General features: G+C 45.4%; 1 protein-coding gene across 1 annotated transcript in view; it reads right to left on the minus strand.

Annotated features, from left to right (window-relative positions):
- Positions 1–3,781: 3,781 nt before the first annotated feature.
- Positions 3,782–24,822, minus strand: part of GALNS (galactosamine (N-acetyl)-6-sulfatase) — a 188,958-nt gene continuing 167,917 nt past the window's right edge. The window contains exons 13-14 of the mRNA XM_078669899.1: positions 20,261–20,378; positions 3,782–4,511 (exon numbers count right to left, since the gene is read on the minus strand). Of these exons, the coding sequence (XP_078526025.1) occupies positions 4,425–4,511; positions 20,261–20,378 (205 nt within the window). The 3' untranslated portion in view covers positions 3,782–4,424. The remainder of the gene's footprint in view (positions 4,512–20,260; positions 20,379–24,822) is intronic.

Raw genomic sequence — 24,822 nt, forward strand, 5'->3', positions numbered from 1 at the left:
TGTCTTGATGCCTTCCATAACTTTATGTTGGACCTAGACCTGAAGGTAAATTTCACCAAATCCTTTGCTATGGTCTGTGGCCCAAAGGGTACCAAAACCAGAAAGTTTGTAGTAAATAATTCCACCATTGAAAAGGTGCAAAATTTTAACTATCTAGGAAACCTTTTCGATAACAAACTAAGCTGGGCCCCGTTAATGAAGACTCGAGTCCTGAGTGCCAGTCGCTCTATTGAAGGTCTGTTTCGTTTCTGTGGCAAATTAGGTCAAAAACCTGTCATACATTTAAAAACCCTGTATAAAGCTAAATGTTTGTCGGTAGCTACCTATGGGGCAGGGGTTTGGGGAACCGAAAGCCCTGACACGATCCAAACCATGGAGAACAAATTTTTAAAGCGTGTATTGGCTATTCCATCAAGTTCCTCAAATAGATTTGCCCATGATGAGATAGGTCTGAGCTATGTGAGTGACATCATTCGCCTCTCCCCCCTATTATTATGGGGTAAAATATGGTTATCAGACGATCTACAACTGTCCAGAGACATCCTTCGGGACTGTTTAAAACTGACAAACATGAATAAGATCCCATGGCTATCTTATGTTAATGAAACACTCCATAAAATAGGCCTGGGTGATACTTTTGACAACCCCGAAAATATTCAGGGAGATATTAAATCTGTAATTAAATCAAGTTATTGGAAATCCTCACTCGTGCATTCTTTGGTTAGCCCTCACGTTTCTAAGGTTACTTTACAGCACCAGTTTTATTTAACCTTTACAAATCATGTGCAATGGCGATTCTATTTGACAAGGTTTAGGTTACATATTTTGCATTTTCTTTTTGCGTTCCCTAAACAGGGGAGCTGGTGTGAGAGACTGCCCCCCTGTCCCTGTAATAATAGAGTTAGCCAAAGCACGATGCATGTTGTTCTATTCTGTCCCTTATATAAGGAACCGAGAATAAGGTTCATTAAGCCGATCCTTAAGGAAAAGCAACCATGCCACTATAAAGAGGGCTATGACCATTTGTTATCTTTGTCCACATCTGATGTTTGTTGTGCAATGCTAAATTTTATACGTGTGTCACTCTTGATTAGAAAACGGTATGGTTAATTCTGGCTCCTAGAACTTGTCTCGTTGCTCATGCATAATGTTGTCTCATGACTTTTTGCCCTTGATCCTTAATGTAACCCTTGGAATGAGGAACTTATGATTAACTTAATCTGATTGAAAAAGCTATGGGTTACAACTGTGATTATATTAATCAATGTATTTTTAGTGTTATAAATTGTAAAACTGTTTTTAAATGATTTCCAAACTATGTCTTTAAATGCATTTTATGACTTTTATGATTCTTTTTCTGAATCGATTAAGTTTTTGAAATGAAAAACGAAACGAAAAACTTTATGTTAGTTAATACATTGAGTCAAATACATTCAGCCGGTAATAACAGCCATTCAAGTCGAAGCTTTGCATTGTAAACTTTTACATTTCCACCATCAGTTATTGCTTTGGCAACTTCCATCTTCTGAAAACATGAAGTAGGAGTGAAAGTTAGAGTGTGGTGTGATACAGAGGAAGTCCAGCTTCATGCAGGTGTCCTGTCTCCACCTCCAGTCCGGAGAGGTGCAGCGGGCAAAGACACTATTGTTTGGAATGTGACAGAGTTACTACCAGTGGCTTTTCCAGAATATCTGGAATCTAAACTTGTGCTGTAAAATAGCTGTGATGGACCCAGACAGTTTGAGCCCCATCTTCACATCTTGGGCCTAAATGTACTGGTCCTTGCCTTTGTGTTGACATTCAACCATTTTGAGAATGATACATGGCGGAGTATGACTAGGAGTTTGAATCTGTGCATAACCGACTTACAGGAGATCTCTAAGTTCAGTGCTAAATTTGAACAGGTGGTTTCCAGTGCTCGACACCATCGCTTGTCAACACCGGTACCGATGACAGCTGCCACATGGTGGTGCTGTTTGCGTATTTTAAAGATGAGCAGAACAACAGTTGTTGAATAGTTCAATATACATTAAAAAGAATCAATACCTAAGGCCCCAGCCATTCTTTTAGCTTTGGGGGCTTCGAACAGTCTGAATTGCAACACTTGTAGCAGTGTAATGGCTAGTAGTTCTATAGGTACTGTCTTTGGCAGCACTGCCAGGGGCAAACTTTGGTGCAAGCTGCGGCGGCCTCCTGACTAGGGCCCTGGCACTTATGTTTTTTTTCTTACAAATTAAGCACAGGGAGTACCACAAAATGGGTAATATTAACACCTGTTATTTCAGCACATAGAAATGGAAATAGTGTGGAATGCAGTGCTACAAAAGGTATGAAGGGCTATAGAAGAAACAGATTATTTTTGTGTAACTCACTTATCTTTTTTTTTTTTTGTGTATCTCACTTATCTTAAACAATAATATTGTTAAAAATGAAGAAGGTTGCAGTGGTAATTCTTAGACCAGACTGAAGATTCAAGGCAGGTCTCGAACACTCTGTACCTGTTAAGTCTGTTGCAGTCAATGTCTCTTTCAAGTTGACCAAAATGATCTTTGAATTTAGGATTGCGGCCTCTCCATCTGCTATCTTTCTTAGTGCCATAGTCTCAGGTGCTCTGAGGTTGTACGTCTCTAAAGTGTACTGTAATACATACGCTGGGAAGATGCGAAACCTCAAGTGAGACACCTGAACGAGAAATCTACTACCACATCTAGCTACCACTACCTGCTACTAAGGTAAAATCTTTTGGGGTAATAACTGAAAACCTGCTCTTTGACCACCGGATTAGCTTTGTTGCTTAAACCCGTTTTTCCTTGCTGAAAACTTTGAAACATATTTTAACTTTTCTCACTAGAACAGTTCGCCGGTCAATCGTATCTGCTTGTATCTTGGCCAGGCTGGGTTACTGTAACACGCTGTACGTTGGACTACAGTCAGTTCAAGCAGCCAGGCTGCAATGCATTTACGTTTTTAGTCTATCGCATGCCTCTTTGTTCCACCATTTTATAATTCTTGTCCCAGTGTCTCACTCTTGCCTGTTCTTTTTCATCACTGCTTTCTCCCTTTGCCGCTGCTTTCCTAGCATTCTTTTTTGCCTGGTTTCTCCTCTTTCTGCCGCTCTGACTCTTGCTGTGGGTCAAATTCTGATGATAACACATAAATGAGTCTTGCTCCCCATAAGTGGGTACCGGTGCCAATCACTTGCGAACACCAGCACAATTCAGGCACTGATAAAGTGATACAAGGGTAGGGTTCACGTCACACACAGACCTGAAAAACAAAAACACTGCCTCAAAGAGGGCTGTGCAGGTGAGGGCACAGCAAGGGCTGTGCAGGGTGTTGGGCAAATGGACGGATGGGAAAGGCCTGGCACTCTTCTTATGCAATCAAATTCTTGGTTTCTCTCATAAGATGAAATACAAGTTCACAATTAAACACTTCCTAGGAGAAGACATCTAACAAACAAAATAAATTATTGTATGCATCAATTTGGGCACCATAGATAAAAGCCCTTGACCCACTCAAAAATGCTTTGTCACTAGTCTAAATAAGACATCGAGACACGAACAAGTGTTTAGTGCATTGTACACTTTTTCCGTATTGTGGGGTATATTTTTAGCCAATCTTCTGCTCTCTTTGAATGATTTAACAAATATATAGACCTCGAAAGTTTTAGTGAATTACTCTATTCCTGTTACGCTTGATGCTTTCGTTAGTTTTCTGAGGAAGTTTAAAAGCTTTGCATCACTTTGTACACACCATTATATGGTGATTATTATTTGAATTTTCTTCTTATTTGATCTTGTAATTTTCGGTTTATTTTCTACAACTGCTTTTTAAATGTTTTCCATAAACCAAAAAAGAGGGATGTGGAAAAATAATGAAAACGTAGGTTTTTCATAAAATGTTCCCATTGAAAGCCATTGGATTGTTCGATAACAGATTTAAAGGTAACATTTGTCTACTTAATTAAAATGTGTTCCCTCTGAAACCCAGAAAGAAAATCATGTTTCTAACTCCTGATCAAAAGGCTCGTGGGAATCATTGTGCTTCCAGTTTGGTGAACCGTCGTTGTTGTGAATTCACTGAATTGGCTTTTTACATATGGGCTTCCTTTTAATGTTTGTGAACTCTTTGGCGATAGTCGTGAATGCAGCCCTCCAGATGAATGCACCTTCTGTTCTTCAGAACACACCTGGAGTATTTCCCAAGAAGTTACCTTTTTCATTTCTGGATAAACTTTTGTGGAAGAAGACAATGAGAAAATGGGCACTGCATGATGGTCCCAACACAGCAGGTAAAAAGGAAGCAAAGGAGACTTTGAAGGAAAGCTAGCCAGAAAGTCAGCAGATGACCCCGGCATTAATGCAGCATGATTCAAAACCATCCCTCCACCACGTTATTCCAGTTTTAGCAGAAGTCAGAAGTCAGTGGGGCCAACTGCATTTCCAGGGCTTGGACGCAGGAGGAGTCAAACACTTGTTCAGCTTCTCACAGCCTGGAGGAGACCAATTCTGCCAGGTGAAAAACAGAGAAGAAGAAAAACCAAAAATGAATATTTGTAAATGTCAAAAGCACAGCTAAGTCTTTGTACATCTGCCTACTGTTTTGGGGATTCAATAAACCCTACTCATGTTTAGGAGATGAATCAGTTCTGTTTTCTTTCTTAGGCCCACAGCTAGAATATTCTGTTTTTCCAGATGTTCCACTTTAGTGGCATCCCACGCCATTCATGAGAACATCTCACAATTTAATCTCAAATTATCTTCGTTGGACCTTTCTGCTTTTAATAAACATGGGAGCGTTGATGCCATATTTACACTACACAATCAATACACTAGTAGTTTGCCTGTCAGGGTCACATTACTGTATTTCTGGTGTACCGTTTAATGCATGATAGAGACAAACATCAACAAAGTCAAAACAACCAAACTTTTGGCTTTGCCATAAAAGAGCCCAAAATAGCTGCTGATACGCAAAGCCCCTTTAATTGTCTTTATTTGGTCTCATTGTAGTTTGGTCCATATTAATCCAATTTGTCCAAAGTAAACAGGAAATTTTTACATAGTCAGTGGTTATTCTGAAAATCTAGCATGTTTCGTGCCCTCCTAGTCTGATGCGGGACGTCCCTGATCTAAATGGCCTTGTAACAGTTATATGCATAATATATCCCATAACAGTGGGATCTACAAAGTAATTAATTCTAATCAGACATTTATTGGTACATCCTATGTAGAATACCAAAATACACTGTAACAATAATAAAGTGCTGCTATAAGCCTGTTGTGGCATATCATGTACACTACAGCATGAAAGTAAAAACACTGTAGGTAGGATTTGCAGATTTCAGTTAAACCCGATTATAACCAATAAAACACCACCAAAAGGAATATTTGCTTATAAAAAACTCCAGAACACCAGACTTTACTGAATGTTTACTGCTTTGCCGTCCTCTGGACAAAGTGCAGCAATTACCAGTATGGTCTTTTCTGTGATGGACGATCCCACTGTGCCCCACAGACCATGGTAAGCCATTTACTATGCCCATGACTTGAAGTTCCCTGGAGTCCTAGGACCTACTCCAATTACATTTTGGCAGCCTTGCTTACCGCATATGGCTTCAACTCACTGTGCACTGTAGATTGATGTGTAGTGGCAAGCAGGTTTACTGCTGAACACAGAGAAGGGTCTCAGTCCAGGGAAAGCAGCATCTCTATGAGGTCATCCTCATTTACTGAGAGTGTTATGTTTTGCTTTCTCACAGCTCTGGTGTCCGTACTGTGGCAACAAAGAGCATTCTGCATACGGTGACTCCAGTCTAAATGTCCTCTCATACATCACTTTATCTAACACTCCCTTTCCTAGGTTTACTTTATGATGGTCCGGAAAGCCTGCCTATATGAGCCACATCCCCTCATACAGAAGTATCAGGGGCCATATCATGAACCTCTTCAGTACCCATGCACAGGCACAGAAGGGCTTCATGCACCTGTTTTACTTAAACTGTGATACTTTTACCACATAATAACTCAGAAAACCTACAAGTTTGTTTCTGGCCTGTAGACAGTACAGCTCAGAAACATGAAGTGACAATCACTGCTCTGTGTTTCTTCATATTTGCTGCAGACAGTGACACATCAGGAAAAAAATGTGCCTAGATCTGTCTTGACGCTGCACACTCAAATAGAACACCTTCATTATCTAGCTCCAGGGTCACAAAGCTCAACTTTCACTCCTACTGTACTTTCCTCCAGGTCAAAATTAAGCTAGAAACTTATGGAGCGGCCACAAAGTTGGACACTTAGCAACACCACTTGTACAACTCCCCGTGGCTGCAATTAATGGAAACATATTGAATTGTGCTTGTTCTTTTCACCCAAGATAAAAAATGCACAGGAGAGTGCATGCTGCCTGGAACACAAAGGTAAAGTAACTTGTGCAATATTCACACATGTTAAGTTAACAAAACTCTGAAGGATGATTTTAAATGCTAAACGCATATCTCTCCTTCTATGTGGAAGTTGGCCAGAAGACAGTTCAGAGTAGGGCACTACTACCAGGAGAGTAAAGGAGAGGTGATGGGCAGAAAAGGAGATAGAGGAATACCAGGAGACATAGAAAATGCAAGGAGGGGATGCAAAAATGGAGGCTTAGGAATGCAGAGGGTTAAAGGTAAGAGAGAAAGAGTGGAATGGAATATTAAATCAAATATTCAACAGGATCTGATAAAGATACAAGTTAAGATATGCTGTATTGTGCATAAAGCATTAACCGGTAAAGGTCCTGGCTAGCTTGCAGGAAAACTCAATCCATATCTGCCACCCAGACCCTTCCTCTCAAGAGCTAAATGTCTACTCCTCGTACCGCGTTTCATAAAATCGCGCTTGGGTGGGAAGGCTTTCTTTCACCTAGCCCCCTTTTACTGGAATCAACTCCCCATTTATCTCTGGAAATGCCCAGATCACCTTCAATTTAGAAGGCTCCTCAAAACTGCACTGTTCTTTTCTCTCCCTTAGGCTTTCTGCAGCTTCTCCGTAGACCTGAGATACCCCTCTGGGGGTGATTCGGGTGCTTCACCAGCAAAAAACAAAAGGAGAGTGGAGAGAGAGAAGGAAGGATAATGTTAAAGGGGGAGAACGACAGTAAGAGGGGGAGTGTGTAAGAGAGTAAGAGTAATGGAGTGAGACGTATAATTTCATAAATAGCTGATAAATGTATGTAAGGACATAGATGGAGTGAGGCACTCATGGGATGTGTTTATCACAATCAGTGCAATGGTGCTTTCTCAGTGAAGATGCTAAAACTGAGGGGTCATGAGTCTAAACCTCCCCATCAGCTTCCAGAGCCGGTACACTGCACGCAAGATGCTAGTATGATTCAGTATATAGTAAGAGCACAGTAAGGAATTGGCACCAGTAGGCTCTTCAGGAAACGGGCAAAGGTGAGCTCTGGGAGGGGCAGGCCCCAGTACACTTTGTGAGGAGCTGGCACTGGTAGGGGGTGCAATGAACTTGTATTGGCGGGCAGAGCAAGCAACATGCATGGTTGGGCAGAACAAAGATCCTGACCTGGTGGGTAAAGAGAGGAGTTAGCCCTGCCTGACATGGGGGGGGGGGGGGGGGGGGGGGGGACATGCTAGTGTCCGGAATGTGAACCTGGCATTTCTAGGAAGTGTGAGAGATGGGCAGCGAAGAGCAGTGTTACGAAGCTACCACTGGTGGGGAGCCAGTACTGGTGAGCAGAGTGGAAAGTAGGAACTGGTGGACAGTGTGAGAAGCAGTGACAGGCAGTGTGAGGGACTGGCAAGAATGGATCCTGTAAGTAACCTGAACTTCTGAGAAGCTGCCAACGAGCAGAGTGAGGAGCAGCCATTGGTGGACCTTAGAAGAAAATGGCACTGGCTAGTTTAGTTTGGTTACGTGCCACTAGATGGCAGTGTTGTGTTGGGAACAAACAGAGCATACAAAGTTTTGAAGCAGGTGTCAGTGGGCACAGTGAGGACACGGTAATCGTGGGCACTGTAAGAATCACGTATTGGTGGGTAGGGTGCTACAAATGGTGTGTAGTGCTAGGAATTGGTACCAGTGAGTGGTGAAACTCTGACAGATAGATACTGTGAGGGGCTGGTAGTAGTCAGTGGGTGAATCTGGCACTAAGTAAAACTTGTTCTCATGGGCAACAGAAGCGGCTAGCACTGTTGATAAGTTTGAGGAGGCAACACCTATGGATAGTGTGCGCAGTTGGCATGGTGGCAAGTGCAAGTAGCAGTCACTTGAAAAGCTGAGCAGCTGGGCATCGTGAGAAGCGGGCATGACTTGGCAATGTAAAATGCATAAATAACACAGCACAATTGGGTCAGAGCTATTGGCTGCCTGCACACTATTCCACTATTTTTGGTCTTATATCTAGTACTCAAAAGCCTGTGCGTATAGGTCGAGGGCGTGACCCGTAAACACCCCCTAAAGTGTGATGAAAAACATCACATACAATGATAATAGCAAAAAGACCCGCACAAGGGAAATTATACATACATTATATTTCTTGCTAAAGTATGCAATAGTATTTACAAATGTACAATGTTAACGCTTTCCAAGAAGAAGTGAGGTCCAAGTCTTGACAGTTATGAAGTAGAGCTTTTTATTCAAAGACAAGCATGGTGAGAATTCAAGAAATTGCTAGCAGCCAACGCGTTTCGTCACCACTGTGACTTCTTCAGGGCTCTACGGTTGGTTGAGCTGTGAAATATAAAGCTTGCGTCTTTTGAACCAAGATACGTCAATCTGAACACAATCAAAAAAGAAAAATTTATTCCTTCTTCCAATTCCTTTTGTTTTTGATTTAACTTCTCAGTTTTCCTCTAATGTACAGCTTTTAGCGGTATTCCCATCTGTGTCACCGGGATAATATCAGGAGTAATCTGATATATTGAGCGTAGCGTCTTTCTCGTTTTTTGTCCTACGAGTTCAATAGTTGTAATTACGGGACCATCAGAAATTCTTCAATAAGTTTTAGGCATTTTTACCGTGCTGCCGGATTAACGTGCATCGTCCCTTCCCAGTGGATATTATCCCGGCTTTATATTTCACAGCTCAACCAACCGTAGAGCCCTGAAGAAGTCACAGTGGTGACGAAACGCGTTGGCTGCTAGCAATTTCTTGAATTCTCACCATGCTTGTCTTTGAATAAAAAGCTCTACATAACTTCATAACTGTCAAGACTTGGACCTCACTTCTTCTTGGAAAGCGTTAACATTGTACATTTGTAAATACTATTGCATACTTTAGCAAGAAATATAATGTATGTATAATTTCCCTTGTGCGGGTCTTTTTGCTATTAGCAATGTAAAATGCAGGCAGGGGAGACTAGTGTGAGAAGTCACTGGTGGGCAGAATAAAGAGCTGGCATCCATGAGCAAGGGCAGTGACTGGTGGGCAGAATACAGAGCTGGCATCTATGGGCAGAGTAAGGAGCAGTGACTGGTGGGCAGAATAAAGAGCTGGCATCTATGGGCAGAGTAAGGAGCAGTGACTGGTGGGCAGAATAAAGAGCTGGCATCTATGGGCAGTGTAGGGAGCTGCCACTGGCAGGCAGTGGGTAGAAGACAGACCAGTAGTGTGAAATATCTACTGATGGGCATGTGTGAGGAGATGGGCAGTGCAAGGATCAGCCAATGGTGAGCAAGTGAGGAGAGGACCCTGGTTGGCAGGGAGAAGTCTGAGCAGCCTTCCCACCAGCAAGCAGCTAGTCCTGGAGGGCACTGTCAGGAGTTCACCTCTGAACCGCTACTCTACTTTGGTCCACCGTTTTCTTCGAACTGTAAAGGTGGAATAAATAAACACATAATAGTCTTCGGAGTCATTTTAGGTGGAACTTGCAGGGCGTGTTTTGCCTTCAGACCCTGGGTTTCTAACACTGATAGAATACCCTGCTGCCACCGCCATGTTCCAGGCACTTATTTTCACCCAAATGGAGTAGCTGAATGAATGCAGGCATCTTAGCTTTAAAATGTACTTTGGTTCTACACATTTACATACTGGGGGAAATGATCAGCATAGACACTAGGTCCTTTCAATGAAAGATTTTCTTATATAAATGCAGGAACAAGAATCAACATTTTTATGTATGGCATTAATTTGCATAAAACAAGACCAATGCGCCAAGTTAACAGTGATGTGCAGTGAGGCACACTGCAAGCAGCGGAAACTCTCCTCTGCAGGATAAATGATGCGGCTTGGCACTTCCTTCCCTAGGCTTCTCTCTTGTAATATTTATGTGTTTTAGGAAATTCCTTTTACCTTTTCATTGCTTCAGAGCGCTAGAGGAGGCAGCAGTGAACATTGTTATAGCGACAAGGGAAGTTGGCATCCCTCGGAAAGGTGGAGCCATCAACCCATCCAGGGCCGTCTTAACGGCATTATAGGTCCCCGGTCAAAGCAGTGCACTGGGCCCTGTCTACATAACCACTCACAGGAATAAAAATGTTTAACAGAAAATTAGTGTTTAATTCTGGTCTGCATGGGGCCCCTATGCTCGTGGGGCCCCCGGGCTACTACCCAGCGTGTCCATGCAATAAGACGGCGCTGAACCCATTTTCTTCGACAACGATCCCTAATCTGAGGGAAAGACAATTGGAAATCAAGTGTGAAGAGTTCTGTCTTCAGGCATTTCCTGAACCGAAGGTGGATAATTTCAGACCTTAAGTTATTGACTTTTATGTATACATTAATTTACTTACTCATAAAGTGTGTTCCTTCTCTCCCTCTAATATTTCATTACAGCTATTAATCTATAAAATGTTGATATCTTTTTATATTGTATTAAGCTCTCCTACTGTTATATTGTACATTTTATTATATTTACTATTGCACTTTTTTCATCCCCCCACCCGCCTTTTCCTTCTTTCCAGAGTTACATTATCTTTTCTCTCCATATACAACTATTTTGTTTGAATTTGTTACTTTATGGACTTTTTATACTTGGTTGGATCTTTTCCAAAATAAAGTTTCTTTGTTTAAACAAAAAAAATTCAAACCTTACGGTGCTGTTAAGGGAATTCCACTATATCCTATGATATACACCAAATCTATGCCGGGCCTTGCATTACAGGACAGTTGATGTGGAGAAGCATGGCTCAGTGGTTAGAGGTGGCAGACCCGGAAGCTGAGACCGGCTGTGGACCAGGGTTCAATTCCCCGCCTCGGCGGGTCTCGGGCTCAAAAAAAAAATTCCACAGACTCGACAATTCTCGCTCCGGTGCCTACTCGACTCACGGGGTCTCACTCTGCGACTCTGGGCAATAGCTTGCTTAATCTCCACTACGGCCCCTCGCGGCGGGATGCCTGGCTTTCACCTTGTGGATACTCTGCCGGGGTATCTCACAGGGGAATACCAGGACGGGTTCCCTAAGCAAGCGCTTAGATACCGTGTCGGTGATTTGCGCTATATAAATACATGTACATTTACATTTACATTTGATGCACCCAGCTTTGAGACTCACTGCCATCGCTCTAAGTGTTAGAAAACAATAAACTTCTCCTGTTTTGTGAAACTTCTGCACAGTGCTTGAAAAAAACTTGCCAAAGCTCCAAGTAATTTTTTTTGATCATACTAAAAAACATACATTCAGTTTTTACAATATATTAAAATTATTTCCATAGTTCAATAAAAAAAACGTAACAATTCCACTCAAGTGTAGCCTCACCCATTCCTCCATGCACACCACACCCCTACTTTTAGCTTAGAGCATTGCTTACATCGATTGAGAACTAAGTGCAAACATTATTTTTACAGTTTTAGGAGTTCAATTACTGATGTTATGCTGCCCTCTGGTGGCTGTTCACAATATGCTAGTATAATCTCATTATAGGGATTCTAGAGGGAGGAATTATTACTATCTACGGTACTACTCCATATGATATAAACTTACAAAAAGGTAACCGGATGGTGGATCCTAGCTACTCACCAAAGAAACAAAGTGAGTGGGGAAGGGACAGACACACACATGTGTTAAGACAAGAATCCTCACTCACCCTAAGGTGACATGCTTCATCATTGGGCTCCCTCTTGCACACTTGTTTATTGTGAATTAAAACTATCTCCTGGTTGACAGGGTCAATCCTTTATTGATGCCCCCGAAAGATGGATGTGAAGGACAGACGATCAGTGTAAAAGAAGATGAAGAGCCACTGGTACAACTGCCCCTATTCAAAACCTGGGAGACCAACTCAATTCTCAACTTGCCTCAACAGAACGGTATCCTGACTATCCACACACCACTGTATCCCTGCAACACCAGTGGCAAGAAACAGAACCTACACAAAATAATTTGTGGTAATGTTGCTACAATTTGTTATTTTTTTTGTTATGTCATGTGTGTGAAGACGTATGCAGCGCATTGTGGGGGTTATGGATGCCTCGGTGGCATAGAGGATGCATTTAATTCGTTTTTAGGTTTTGGATTGTAATGAAAGGAATAGTCAACTGAGGTTTTCCAGGGAATAGGAGTGTGCACAAACACACACATATACTAAAGTCGACTTTGTTGAATGTGATGCGGACATAGTGATTTTTAAACAGTTTCCCAGACTCTCCTCCCGTTGACACAAACCTTATTTTTTCAATGAAATAACAAGTCCTCCCCTTGTACAGATGGTAGTCTCTACACCCATCAAACTTTTGTATGATGCCCACAACATGATTGGCCCAGTGGGTGTTCCTTCATCACTGTAAAGGCAACATGATCATGAGAGGAATTTAAAGACATATAATGCAGCCTATATCCACAGGCTACACTGTCCAGTACTTCAGCTAGACATCCCACATTCCACCAAAAACCACAACCAGCACAGCTTGCCAAGTTTTCTTCACGGAGAAAAACTTCCCCCTTTACCAGTAAAGCCTCAGGAATGATAGAGAGGAAGGGGAGGACAGACAAGCCCCATAGACTGCTATTATGTGGCTCAAAAAGGGATACATTGCCTTTAAGAAAACTTTCCAGAACTTTCTCAGTATCCCAGAATACCCTGCAGGTCCCATTAACTTTCAGTTCTTTTTGAAGACGAATAACGCCAGACCTGTAGCATTCCGAACATAAACATTCGTCTTCACCGGGGAGGAGGGCGGGCGCTTATGACTATAACAGAGATACCCCTACTACAGAACTGGAGTTAAAGGACAGAAACTACTCCTTCTGTAGTAGGGGATCTCTGTGTATAGTCATAATCTAGTGAATAGAATGGCAAGCCCATCCCCACACAAAAGAGGCGGTGGAGAGAAAGAGTACAACACCACTACTGTGCGAACAGATTTCGTAGCGAAGCCTGCCCAACCTGAGCATCCGCCCTGGCATCAGAGTCTAGACAGTTATGCTTAGCAAAGGTATGGACTGACTTCCACGTGGCGGCCCTGCAGATTTCTGCAATGGGAACATTACGCAGCAAAGCAGTCGCGGCAGCTTTGCCCCTGATGGAATGAGCCTTAGGTTTACCCCCTAAGGTCTTATTAGCCTTTTGATAACACAATTGAATGCAGGAGACAATCCACCTAGAAATGGACTGTTTAGAGGTAGCAAGACCTGTCCTGACTGACCCATAGTTGATAAACAATTGGTCCGACCTACGAATATCCTTGGTTTTATCCAGATAAAATTTCAACACCCTCCTGACATCCAGGGAATGTAGAGACCTTTCCGCTGGAGAGGAAGGATTCTGAAAAAACGTAGGTAAAGTTATGCTCTCGTTAACATGGAAATCAGAAATAACCTTAGGAAGAAATTTGGGTGAGTACGCATAACAACCTTAGCAGCATGAAATACAGTATACGGTTCTTGGCAACACAACGCCTGAATTTCACTCACCCTGCGGGCTGATGTAATGGCCACGAGGAACGCCGCCTTCCAGGACAGGTGCTGCAGCGAAGCCTTATGAATAGGTTCAAAAGGTTCCTTCATCAATCTGGACAGCACCACATTCAATTCCCATGAAGGCGAAGGACGCCGGACAGGAGGAAACACTTTCTTCAAACCTTCCAAAAAATCTTTGATCACAGGGATCTGGAAGAAGGATGTCTGTGAAGGGCATTTCCTATAGGCAGTAAGCGCAGCGAGATGAACCTTAATGGAATGACAGTTAAGGCCGGCCTGCGCCAAATGTAAAAGGTATGGAAGGATGACATCTTCCTTACATGTCGTCGGATCATAGTTCTTGGACTTGCACCAGATGCAAAATCTCTTCCACTTGTACGCATAAGATGTCCTAGTGGAAGGTCTCTTGGCCTCCTTCAGTATGTCCATACAATCTGCAGGGAGATTCAAATGTCCATATTGCACTATGTCAGGAGCCATGCCGCCAAACTCAAAGACGAGAGGTTGGGGTGCACCATCTGCCCCCCAAACTTCGTGAGAAGGTCCTGCTGGCACAGCAGCCGGATGTGAGGAAGGAGAGACCGGTGAAGCAGGTCCGTGAACCACCACTGCCTGGGCCATTCCGGGGCGATCAAGATCATCCGCACCCTGGACTGGGCTAGTTTGATTCTGAAACTGGGATGGTGCAATGAGCTAAAAAACGGTGTTGGATCTAGCCCTGATCTCTTGACTGGGTGAGAGTATTCTGCTTAATTCAGAGACTCTGTCCATCACCACCACTTGTTGTAAATATTTTTGCCCACCCTAAGCGTGGAAGGGTATACTCAGATGTGAGTCCCTTGCTCATTGCACCATCAGGATTCAAGCAAGCCGGGCCGAAGACGGCTGAAATGCCAGAAACCGGTCCCCGGAAGCTTGTTTCCTTCCCAGTGTAAGAATTGGCTTTTGTAGTCTGGTCTGCCCTGTTCCCATGATGCACTGGGCCAGGGACAGACTAATTTGCATACAGCCAGGTTCTGAAACTGGGATGGTGCAATGAGCTAAAAAACGGTGTTGGATCTAGCCCTGATCTCTTGACTGGGTGAGAGTATTCTGCTTAATTCAGAGACTCTGTCCATCACCACCACTTGTTGTAAATATTTTTGGGCTAGTTTGATGAGCACCGCCGGAATCAGGGGAATGGGTGGGAAAGCGTACAGAAAGCTTTTCGACCAGCCGATCGATAGCGCATTCCCCAGCGTTCCCTGCAGGAAGTACCTGGATGCGAAGTTTCGTCATTTGCTGTTTTCGGCGGTGGCGAACAGATCCACGTCTGGAGTGTCCCACCTGTCGAAGACGTCTCCGAGTACTTCGTCGTTTATGACCCATTCGTGGTTTTCCTGGATCAGCCTGCTCAGTGCATCCGCCTGAACATTCTGCACACCTGGCAGATGGGTAGCCGTTATCGTCAGTCCTCTGGCAAGAAGCCAGTGCCAGATCGCCTGCGCCTCCTGCGACAGGGTGCGCGATCTCGAGCCCCCCTGCTTGTTGAGGTAATACATCGTGGTCGTATTGTCTGTCTGTACAAGCAGAGAGTTGGTCTGGAAGGACGGATGAAAGGCCTTCAGTGCCAAGTGAACCGCTCGGAGTTCCAGGAAATTGATATGATACGTGGACTCCGTCGGGGACCACGTCCCTTGTATCTGTAACTCTCCGGAATGAGCTCCCCAGCCGTAGAGAGAGGCATCCGTCACGATGGTTTGAGTGGGAATGTCCTTGTGGAAGGGAACCCCCTTGAGGAGATTCTCCACCGAACACCACCATTTCAGAGACTGTAGAGCATGCAGAGACAGTCGTATCTTGTCGTCCCAGTTTCCTTTCCTCTGGTCCCATTGATCCTCCAGACACTCCTGCAGCGGTCTCATGTGTAGCCGTGCGTGTGGCGTGAGGAAGATACAAGAGGCCATCGACCCCAGTAGAGAAGACACCATCTTCGCTGTCGTATATGGAGTGGTCATAAGATCCTGAGCCTTCCGAAGGAGTGATAAACATCTTTCCTCCAAAGGAGACACGCTTGCAGACAGCGTATTGATGGATGCTCCCAAGTACTGCAGGCATTGGACCAGAGTCGGGACAGACTTGGACATGTTGATGTGCAGCCCCAGCTTGTTCAAAAGAACGGACGTCTTCTGGAAGTGCGCTTGCGCTTCCGCGAAGGAGGATGCCTTGATCAACCAATCGTCCAGGTAGGGGTAGACAAACACCTTGCTCTTTCCCAGGTGTGCCGCTACCACTGCCATGCATTTGGAAAAAGTCCTGGGCGCTGACTTCAGCCCGAACAGCAACACTGTGTACTGATAGTGATTGGCGCCGACTTGGAATCGCAGGAACTTCCGGTGTTTCTGTGCGATGGGCACGTGGAAGTATGCATCTTGCAGGTCTATCGCGCACAGCCTGTCTCCCCTTTGCAGTTGAGGGTAAATCTTGTTTAAGGACAGCATGCAAAACTTTTCTCTGCGAATCCACTTGTTTGCTTGTCTCAAATCCAGAATAGGCCTGAACTCGTTGTTGTCCTTTTTGCGGACTAGAAAGAACCGTGAGTACAGACCTCTTCCCCTTTGAGACAGAGGGACGTCTTCTATCGCCCTTTTCCTTAACAGGGTATCGGCCTCCGCCTGGAGCTTGCGCAGCTGATACTGCGAGCAAACCGGTGGAATTGCTGGAGGCGGGCTGATGAACCAAAGACTGAATCCATTGCAAACAATATTCAGCACCCACTTGTCCCGAGTAATTTTTCTCCACTCTGCCAGAAAATATTGAATGCTTTCCCCCACCGGAGCGGGTAACGGATGACGGGGAAGTAATCGCTCGGGGCCTAGACCCGGCCGGGCCTTTGGTCTCGGCCTCTGCCTTCATGCGGGCCATCTCATCGTCGGCGTGTTTCCCGAATAGGGTCTCGCCCGAGAAGGGCAGGTTGGCCACCCTCTGCTGGGCCTCAGGCTTCAGTGACGTCAATCTGAGCCAAGCGTGGCGCCTCTGATTAACTCCATGGCAGTACGAGTCCGCAGCTGTGCTGATCAGTTGATTGGACACCAGCAATCCCTCATTCAGGATCTCCATGAAATCCTCCTTCTTTTCCCGTGGGAGGAGGTCGGCGAACTGTTGGAGGGACTCCCACAGTGCCCGATCATAGAGCCCCAAAAGCGCCGATGCGCTGGCAGCCTTCATAGAGGTAGCGGCCGTCCCGCAAACCTTCCTGCCCGCTGAGTCCAACCAGCGACTCTCCTTGTCCGGAGGCACATTGGAGGACGGGGTGGTGGCGTGTTGTTTCCTTGCCGCCGTCACAATGACGGAATCTGGAGTTGGATCCATTCAGAGGAAAGCCGGGTCCGCATCAGGCGCCTTATACTTCTTTTGCAGCCTGGAGGGAGCTGCCTTCGTCACCGCCAGAGTGAGGAAGAGCTCACTAACCCAGGCACCAAAGCGGGTTCCACTAACCCAGGCACCAAAGGCAACAGAGGTCTCGATAGGTGCTTCTTGTGGAGAGTCTCAAAGATTACGGAAGTCGTGGGTGTGGGCACTGTCAGTTGGATGCCCAGCTTGGCTGCACCTCTCAACAGGACCTCTTGAAAAGAGACCACGTCGTCCACCAGGGACACCCTCGTCCGAGGGGATCCTGACAGGGTTGGTGAATAATCCCTTGCACTGGACGACTCCGTGCTGTACCGAGAACGACCCCTCCTATGGCGTCTTCTTGATCTCGTCGATGAACAACGGCGACTCCTGGATCTCCCTCTCCGTCCGGAGCGAGATCTGGGCCTCCTAGGCCGTGGACGTTCAGCGGGTGCTTGTGGCAGCACCTGCAGTTTTGCGGGTGCCTGCGGCGGAACCTGCGGTGGCGGCCTGACCGGGGACCTCGGCCGAGGTGCCCCCTTAGGCGGCGTAGGGAAGTGCGTCAGTGAGACCGACCTTGGAGGCCGTGGAGGTGCATGTGGAGGCACAGGAGGAGGAGGTGGCGGAGGAGTGCGCGGAGGCGGCTCCTTCGACAGTGGAGGAGGAGGAGTCACTGACTTTGGCTTGGGAGGAGAGTACACCACAGAGTACACCGAGCCCAGTGACTCCCTCATCTTCTTCCTCGGTGTAGGGGACCGAGAAGTAGCGCCCCCTGTCGGTGACCGACGCCGCCTTCATGCCCCTGAAGACCTGGACGGACTCCTGGCTTCAGAACGCCTCCGGGAGGGTGATCTCTTCCTCTTCGGCGTCGAACGCCCCTTCGGCGTCGAAAAGCGCCTCCGTGACGCCGACGAACGTCGGCTTGACGTCGAAGACCTATGCCTCGACGGCAGGCTTCGCCGCCTCGACGCTGAAGATCTGCGCCTCGACATCGAACCCCTCCTCCTTGACGCTGATCGCCGAGTCGACGTCGAGGGTGAACGGCGGTGTTGCCCCGACGGCGAGCGCCGAGTCGACGCCGAACGGCAGTGTCGCCTCGACGGCGAGCGCCGACGCCATCTGGAATCCTCGCGACATCGACGTGTCGACGACGACGACGTCGATGACGATGACGATGACGTCGATGACGTCGATGAAGAGGACGTCTTCGGCGGTGACCTCGACGGCGGTCTCGTCAGTCCCCTCGACGCCGAACGTCGACGCCGCCTCGACCCAGAGCCCTCGGGAGAAGGGGAACAGACCGCCGTCATGCTTCTCGACGCCGTTGTCGATGGTATCGATGTCGACGGAGAACGTCGACGCTTTCGGGACTTCTTGACGCTGGAGAGCCCCCCAGAGGCCTCAGCATGGGCAGAGGAAGCAGATCCAGCCTGCCCAGACCCACCTTGACTCTTCAGCCTTCTTTCTTCCAGTCCTTGGAGCCTGATTTTTTGTGTAGGAGAAGGTCTGGCAAATCTCACATTTCTCAGGGAGATGAGTAGAAGGAAGGCACAGGATACACACAGAGTGTGGGTCCGACTTGGCCTTCTTTCTCGAGCACTCTGGGCATTTATGAAATAATGCAGGCATTTTTGATAAAAAGAACTGCACAGAACACTAGAAGAGGGCACCAAAATATGTCGAGTGTAAACAATCACACACTTTAAAAGTGCAAAATATTCTATAATAAACCCAAAAAGGGAGAGCTCAATGATCCAGGGTCCTGCTAGCAGGAGCCGGAAAAAATAACTGAAAGTAAATGGGACCTGCAGGGCATTCTGGGATACTGAGAAAGTGCTGGAAAGTTTTCTTAAAGGCACGGTATCCTTTTTTGAGCCACATAATAGCAGCCTATGGGGCTTGTCTGTCCTCCCCTTCCTCTCTATCATTCCTGAGGCTTTACTGGTAAAGGGGGAAGTTATTCTCTGTGAAGAAAACTTGGCAATCTGTGCTGGTTGTGGTTTTTGGTGGAATGTGGAATGTCTAGCGGAAGTACTGGACAGTGTAGCCTGTGGATATAGGCTGCATTATATGTCTTTAAATTCTCTCTTCAGTGTCTTTGCAGTACTGCATTTTTAGACAGCTTAAGAGATTATTTTTGATTGCTCCGGGGTCCACGCTCATGAGCGGGACTATTCACTAGATTATGACTATACACAGAGATTCCCTACTACAGAAGGAATAGGTATCCCTCACTTCCGCTTCCCTCATGGAATTGAAGTGCACGTTGTTATCCGCCTGATCCTGGTTAACCTGCTCCTCTGTCCCCCTTCCTCTCCTTTTCCACATCACCACAGAGCTCTCACTCCACCTTCTCTTGCACACGCTTTCATCTCCCAGACTGCTGTCTGCAGAAAAGAGAAGGACGACTCCACCTATCGCCACAATGATGATGAGATCTTCCAAGGATGGAGTTAGTAACGACACTGCAACAATCTTTGCAAGCCTTCACATTAGCATCGCATAGCAAAAAAGCTATGACTAATGCACACAAATGTATTAATTTTTTTTATTTTCAGGAGTTTTATATAGCGCAAACTTAACTCGAAGGTATCGGGTATCAGCGCGCTTTACATAGCACCAGTTGGGTTACACAAAGACACATTCATTTTTGTTAGGCACAGGGAGATTAAGTGATTTGCCCAGAATCACAGGATGTTCAGCATAATTGCCGAGACTCAAACCCAGTTCCCCAGATGGGAGGTCGACCGCCCTAGCCATCTCCTATCCACTGGATGTTCCAGACAAAGAAGAACTGTCTTCAAAATCAAAATTATCAAGAGCAGCAATTATAAAGCATTTCCTGGTAAAGTGACTAATCTATGCAGACTGGCATAAAGTCTTGATTGTGAAGATGTTGGCTGTTCAACAGAGTATCTGGTGGTTTGAAAGCAATTGAGGAGAAAGATGTAATGCCAATAGTACATTAATTTATTATGTTGCATCAAATTAAGTGATGCCAAAGCAAAGCATGTGTTTTCAGGTCCTTACCATAACTGCACGGTCGCAGACGTTGAGCTGGGGTTCTCCAGGCACCATCGTCTCCTGATGCTGTTGGACTATGGAGAATATCTGCTGCATAGCACCCTGGTACTCTGCGCTAGTCACTCTGGAAAAGCAAAGCGCAGAGAGAAGTCATCATTAGTGGCAATCAGCATGGCGAGGATTGCTACAAGAATACAAGATAGGATACATCCACAGCCACCAAACAACCCATCCTTCCTAACTGCTGACGTCTGCAGAGAAGCTCCACTGTTTATATAACTATCGAACAAGGCAACAAAGATGTGTATCAGTGCCAGACCATATGTACGCCACAGTTAGACTACACCCAGACAAGAAACACCATCACAAAGGACTACTAGGATATGTACATCCCCGCGAGGATCATCCCCTGAGTACAACACTTGTAAGCAGGTACCGCGGGGTGCGTGGCATGGTCAGAAAGGGTCCTAATGTAACACTATGAAACTAGATCAGGTTTATGGGTCACTAGCAAAAAAGATTCACAAAGTGTGTGTGTGTGCCCGTATTATTCAAAGCCCCATGCATTCCGCACTCACGTACAAGGCCCCCAGAGGGAAAACCAGTGTCAGACAAAGCCTGGTGTGTTTGCCACTATCTTTTGACCATGTTGTCTCTATCAATGTCAGACATCACCTGAATATTTCATTATCAATCAAACCAGCAAGTGTATGTCCAAATATCACACAAAATGATGTGTGTATGCCACTGTCAAAGAAGACCTCAGGATATGCACCATCACCAAACAAACCCAATATTGCGATACTATCAGACACAGCCCCTCTACGGTGTGTACCACTGTTGACTGTGATCTGAGGCGACACCATCAGACAACATCTCTGTATCTGCATTATCAAATCAGAGTCCCTGAATGAGCTGCTACTAAAGAGGCCTTCTCCTGCGAGACATTATCAAATAAGTGCCCTTCGATCACACAACATTCCAAATGTGGACCACTATTAACCACATGCGCCATTGTTTACCCCTTTCCAGCTAGGTCCATCTAAATCAAGCATATCTCAAGTGAACCCCACCACCACATGGGTGCCAAAAATTACCTTTTGTCCTGCCAAGAAAAAATAAATTATATTGCTGTAATATTTTAGGAAACATTTCTCATCAATTTTCAGATAAAATAGCTGGTGAGTTTCCAGTGGCTGTTTCTTCCTTTGCTTCCGTTCAGAATTGACTTCAGAATAACTATGTTCTTTGCTAGAATAACAACTGAACTATTTAAATATAATGTGTGGAAAATCTTAAATGCACCCAGAAGAAGTACCAAAGGGAAAGGCTAGCTTTAATCACTACCTAAACACTAAGCAGTGGGTGGGCACCCATTTTGGAATGGGAGTAGTCACTATCAATGAACATCCAAATTCACTAGAGGTGGAAACATCAATGCGGGACAGGGGCTGGAGATGATAGATCCGGGTGAAGTGAGGGAGAAGAATGCCTAAACAATACTGGATCAAAAGAAGTGGAAGCGGCCCGAAGATGCATCGGAAACAAACAAGGAGGTGGAAGGAAGAGAAGGGGAAAGATAATATTGAAAGATCACAGCTAAAATGGGAGGTTGTGAGCAGGTGCTGCAAGGACACATCAGCTGGAAGAGATTCCCCTCTGGGCATCACATTATACTGCGCCTGGAGAGCGCAAGCACCGCAACCTGAGGCAATTACACTAATTGACAGAGGTCTTCAGGGAACTAATCACACCTATTGTGAATATAAGGTCTAAGCCAAAGGGGCGCCAGGATGTTTCTTTTACCCTCTGTTATTTGGTCTTTTAGGGTATTTATTTTCATTACTGCTCTGTTTGCATTTGACCCAGGTTCCCACTCCCTCCCTCTCATCTCAGTATACAAAACTGTTTGAGGAGGCGAAGTGTCTGTAATGAACTCTGGTGACTTCACTCCTCACCTTCTCAATGAAACCAAACCCCGGGCTTCCAAAGCGATACCACTCCAACTTTGGAAAACATATCACCTAAGATTTAAAAACATCTAGTACCAACTATCCATATATCATTAAGTGAATGTGTTCCTTCCAAAAAAAAAAAACTTAAGAATTTCCACCAATGCACTGGTTCGACCCAACCCAAAAGAGGAAATATCCTGCTTACTTTGACCCAGATTGATGCTACAAGACTCCTTCAGATACATCCTCTTGAGCAAATGACGCCAATCCTGCAAGCCCAATACTGGCTACCAATAGCCAGGCATCTATGTTCAAGACAGTTTCCATCTTCACAAAACTACCCAAGGAAAAGAGTCACTTTACCTACAGCGGAGTTTCATAGAAAAATCTCAAAATAGGACACTTTATTAAAGGGTAGCTACATGGATCATTGTAGATCTGAGTTCTCCTTAAATATATGTTACATAAAAACACCAAAACTGGTTAAAGATCCATGGAACTACAAAAGAGCAAACCCTAAACTGCGAGAGCTACACTTGTGCCGGTCTGCATCATGACCTGCTGTGCTGTTTTACGGGTGACTATTCCAACAACCAAGATTAAGTTCTTAGGTTTTTATGGGTGACCTATGAGACCATAAAATTACTCAAATATATCGCACAATTATTAACAACACTTCTACCACACTGTCTAAAACCAGACAGAGAGGCATGGCAGAAAGATCTGGGTCCCCTTGGAGGACGACTGGGTGGAGGCCCTGTAGTCCCTGCGCAGTGCAGAAATTGTGGCTCATCTGCGTCTCATCCAGTTTAAATACATGCACAGAGCCTATTATACCAGACACAGATTATGGCGTGCATGCCCAATATTATCAAAGTTCTGGAAGGGGGTGTTTATATGCATGTCGGAGGTCTTGGGATGGACCGTTGCCTCCTCACCGAGACTTGCTCTACTACATATTACAGAGGACATAGGTGGGAACAGATATAAGCACCACCTCCTATTCCTGGGCCTGGTAAAATGAGATATTGCCCGGGTCTGGAAAGATGAATCCTCGCCGTCACTTGGGGTGTGGAAGAAAGGAGTAGACTTTTGTATGGGCCTGGAGCTCCCAGCCCTCGTGGCAAGGGGATGCCCCCGTAAACACTACAAAATTTGGAAAAGGTGGGCCGACTACAGAGGATTATATCTTGAGCCTCCTCCCCCTCGTCTGATGCTGAAGAACTATTACTATGATACTACTTGACTGGCATTTACGTAGTGTTTGCATTCACTTTGAATATGGATAGCAGAAATGTTCTCTTTTTCAGGGGTTATTATGTTTCTTAAAAGGAGGCAATGTGGCACAGATGTCCTTTTGCTTTTTCTTTCTCTTTTTTCCGGTTTCTTTTGCTTTTCTTTGTGGGTATCAATTTTTCTTGCAATATATTCTCTGTGGTGCCAATTCTTTGTTATTGTTGAAAATGTTGCTTCGTATATTTGTCACCATGTATATCTGCACAGGGTGCTCTATGAAGCCCTTGCATTCTATTGGATGTCAACAATCAAATTATGTTGTGTTAAAAAAAGATTAAGTTCTTGATGGGGGTGCACCGAGGGCCAGGAACACCATCCTCATAAAGGCCCATCCAGTGGGCGGAGCCTGTGTATGGACCAAGATGGCGGCTCTGTAAAAATCGCTCTACTGAGAGGGCCAGCGAGGAGCTAAACACAAGGGCCGGTGCTGGTCAGTGGGCCAGCTACAAAGCAGAGATGTAGTGCTAAGACTTCCCCCCTCACCAACCAGTCACAAACAGCAGGGGCTGGAGGTACACCAGAAGATGCGTGCCCAGTTGCATCCATGTGTATTCCAACATGGCGCCACCCAGGACAGGAGAAGCTGGGCGACACCTCACCACAACTCTGGCCTCTGGGGGCCCCAGACACCAGCTGGTAAGCGGGGCAGACAGCAATGACTGCCCCTCCAGTGAGTGGGGAATTTGTTGATGAAGACACTGGATACCGGAGTTGTAGTATTTGCTGCTCTCCCTCAACTAGCAAAAAACTGGGCACGGTCTCCCTTTGGCTGCCGAACCTGGAGACTTTATTATATCCTCGATCGGCACAGATGCAAGACCTGATCGGCATCACAGTGCGGTGCTGCTGCGGTGGACTATAAAAGGGGGTAGACAGTCCACCACTTGGCTGCGGATCGCATATGTGTAGGCTACCCGCAAATTATCCTTTGACAGTGCCCAATATCAGCCCCTTGCGGTTAGCCTTAATGAATCCAACTAGATTCAACTTCAAAGTGTCTTGATTTTAGAGGACCCATATTACAACCAAAACTCACCCCGATTTATCGCTAAATACTGGGCGCAACCGCATTTTGGTCATGATGACCACCCTCTCCAAAACTGTTTCAGTTGGGTCGAAACGTAACAAATGCACTAGTACACTGATATTAATTATGATAATGAACATAGTTCACTCCTATTCAGAGTTGTGTTGGTAAAATATAGATTTGTATCAGCCCCTAGTATTCTACATATGCTTGTATATAGCACCGGGGACAGCCCCCGTGTCCATATTCACTTTCACTGCACCGTTTTGTTGGAGCACCTTTTGTTACAA

Source organism: Lissotriton helveticus, chromosome 12 (genome assembly GCF_964261635.1).
Source record: "Lissotriton helveticus chromosome 12, aLisHel1.1, whole genome shotgun sequence".
In the NCBI taxonomy this organism is placed as follows: Eukaryota; Metazoa; Chordata; class Amphibia; order Caudata; family Salamandridae; genus Lissotriton; species Lissotriton helveticus.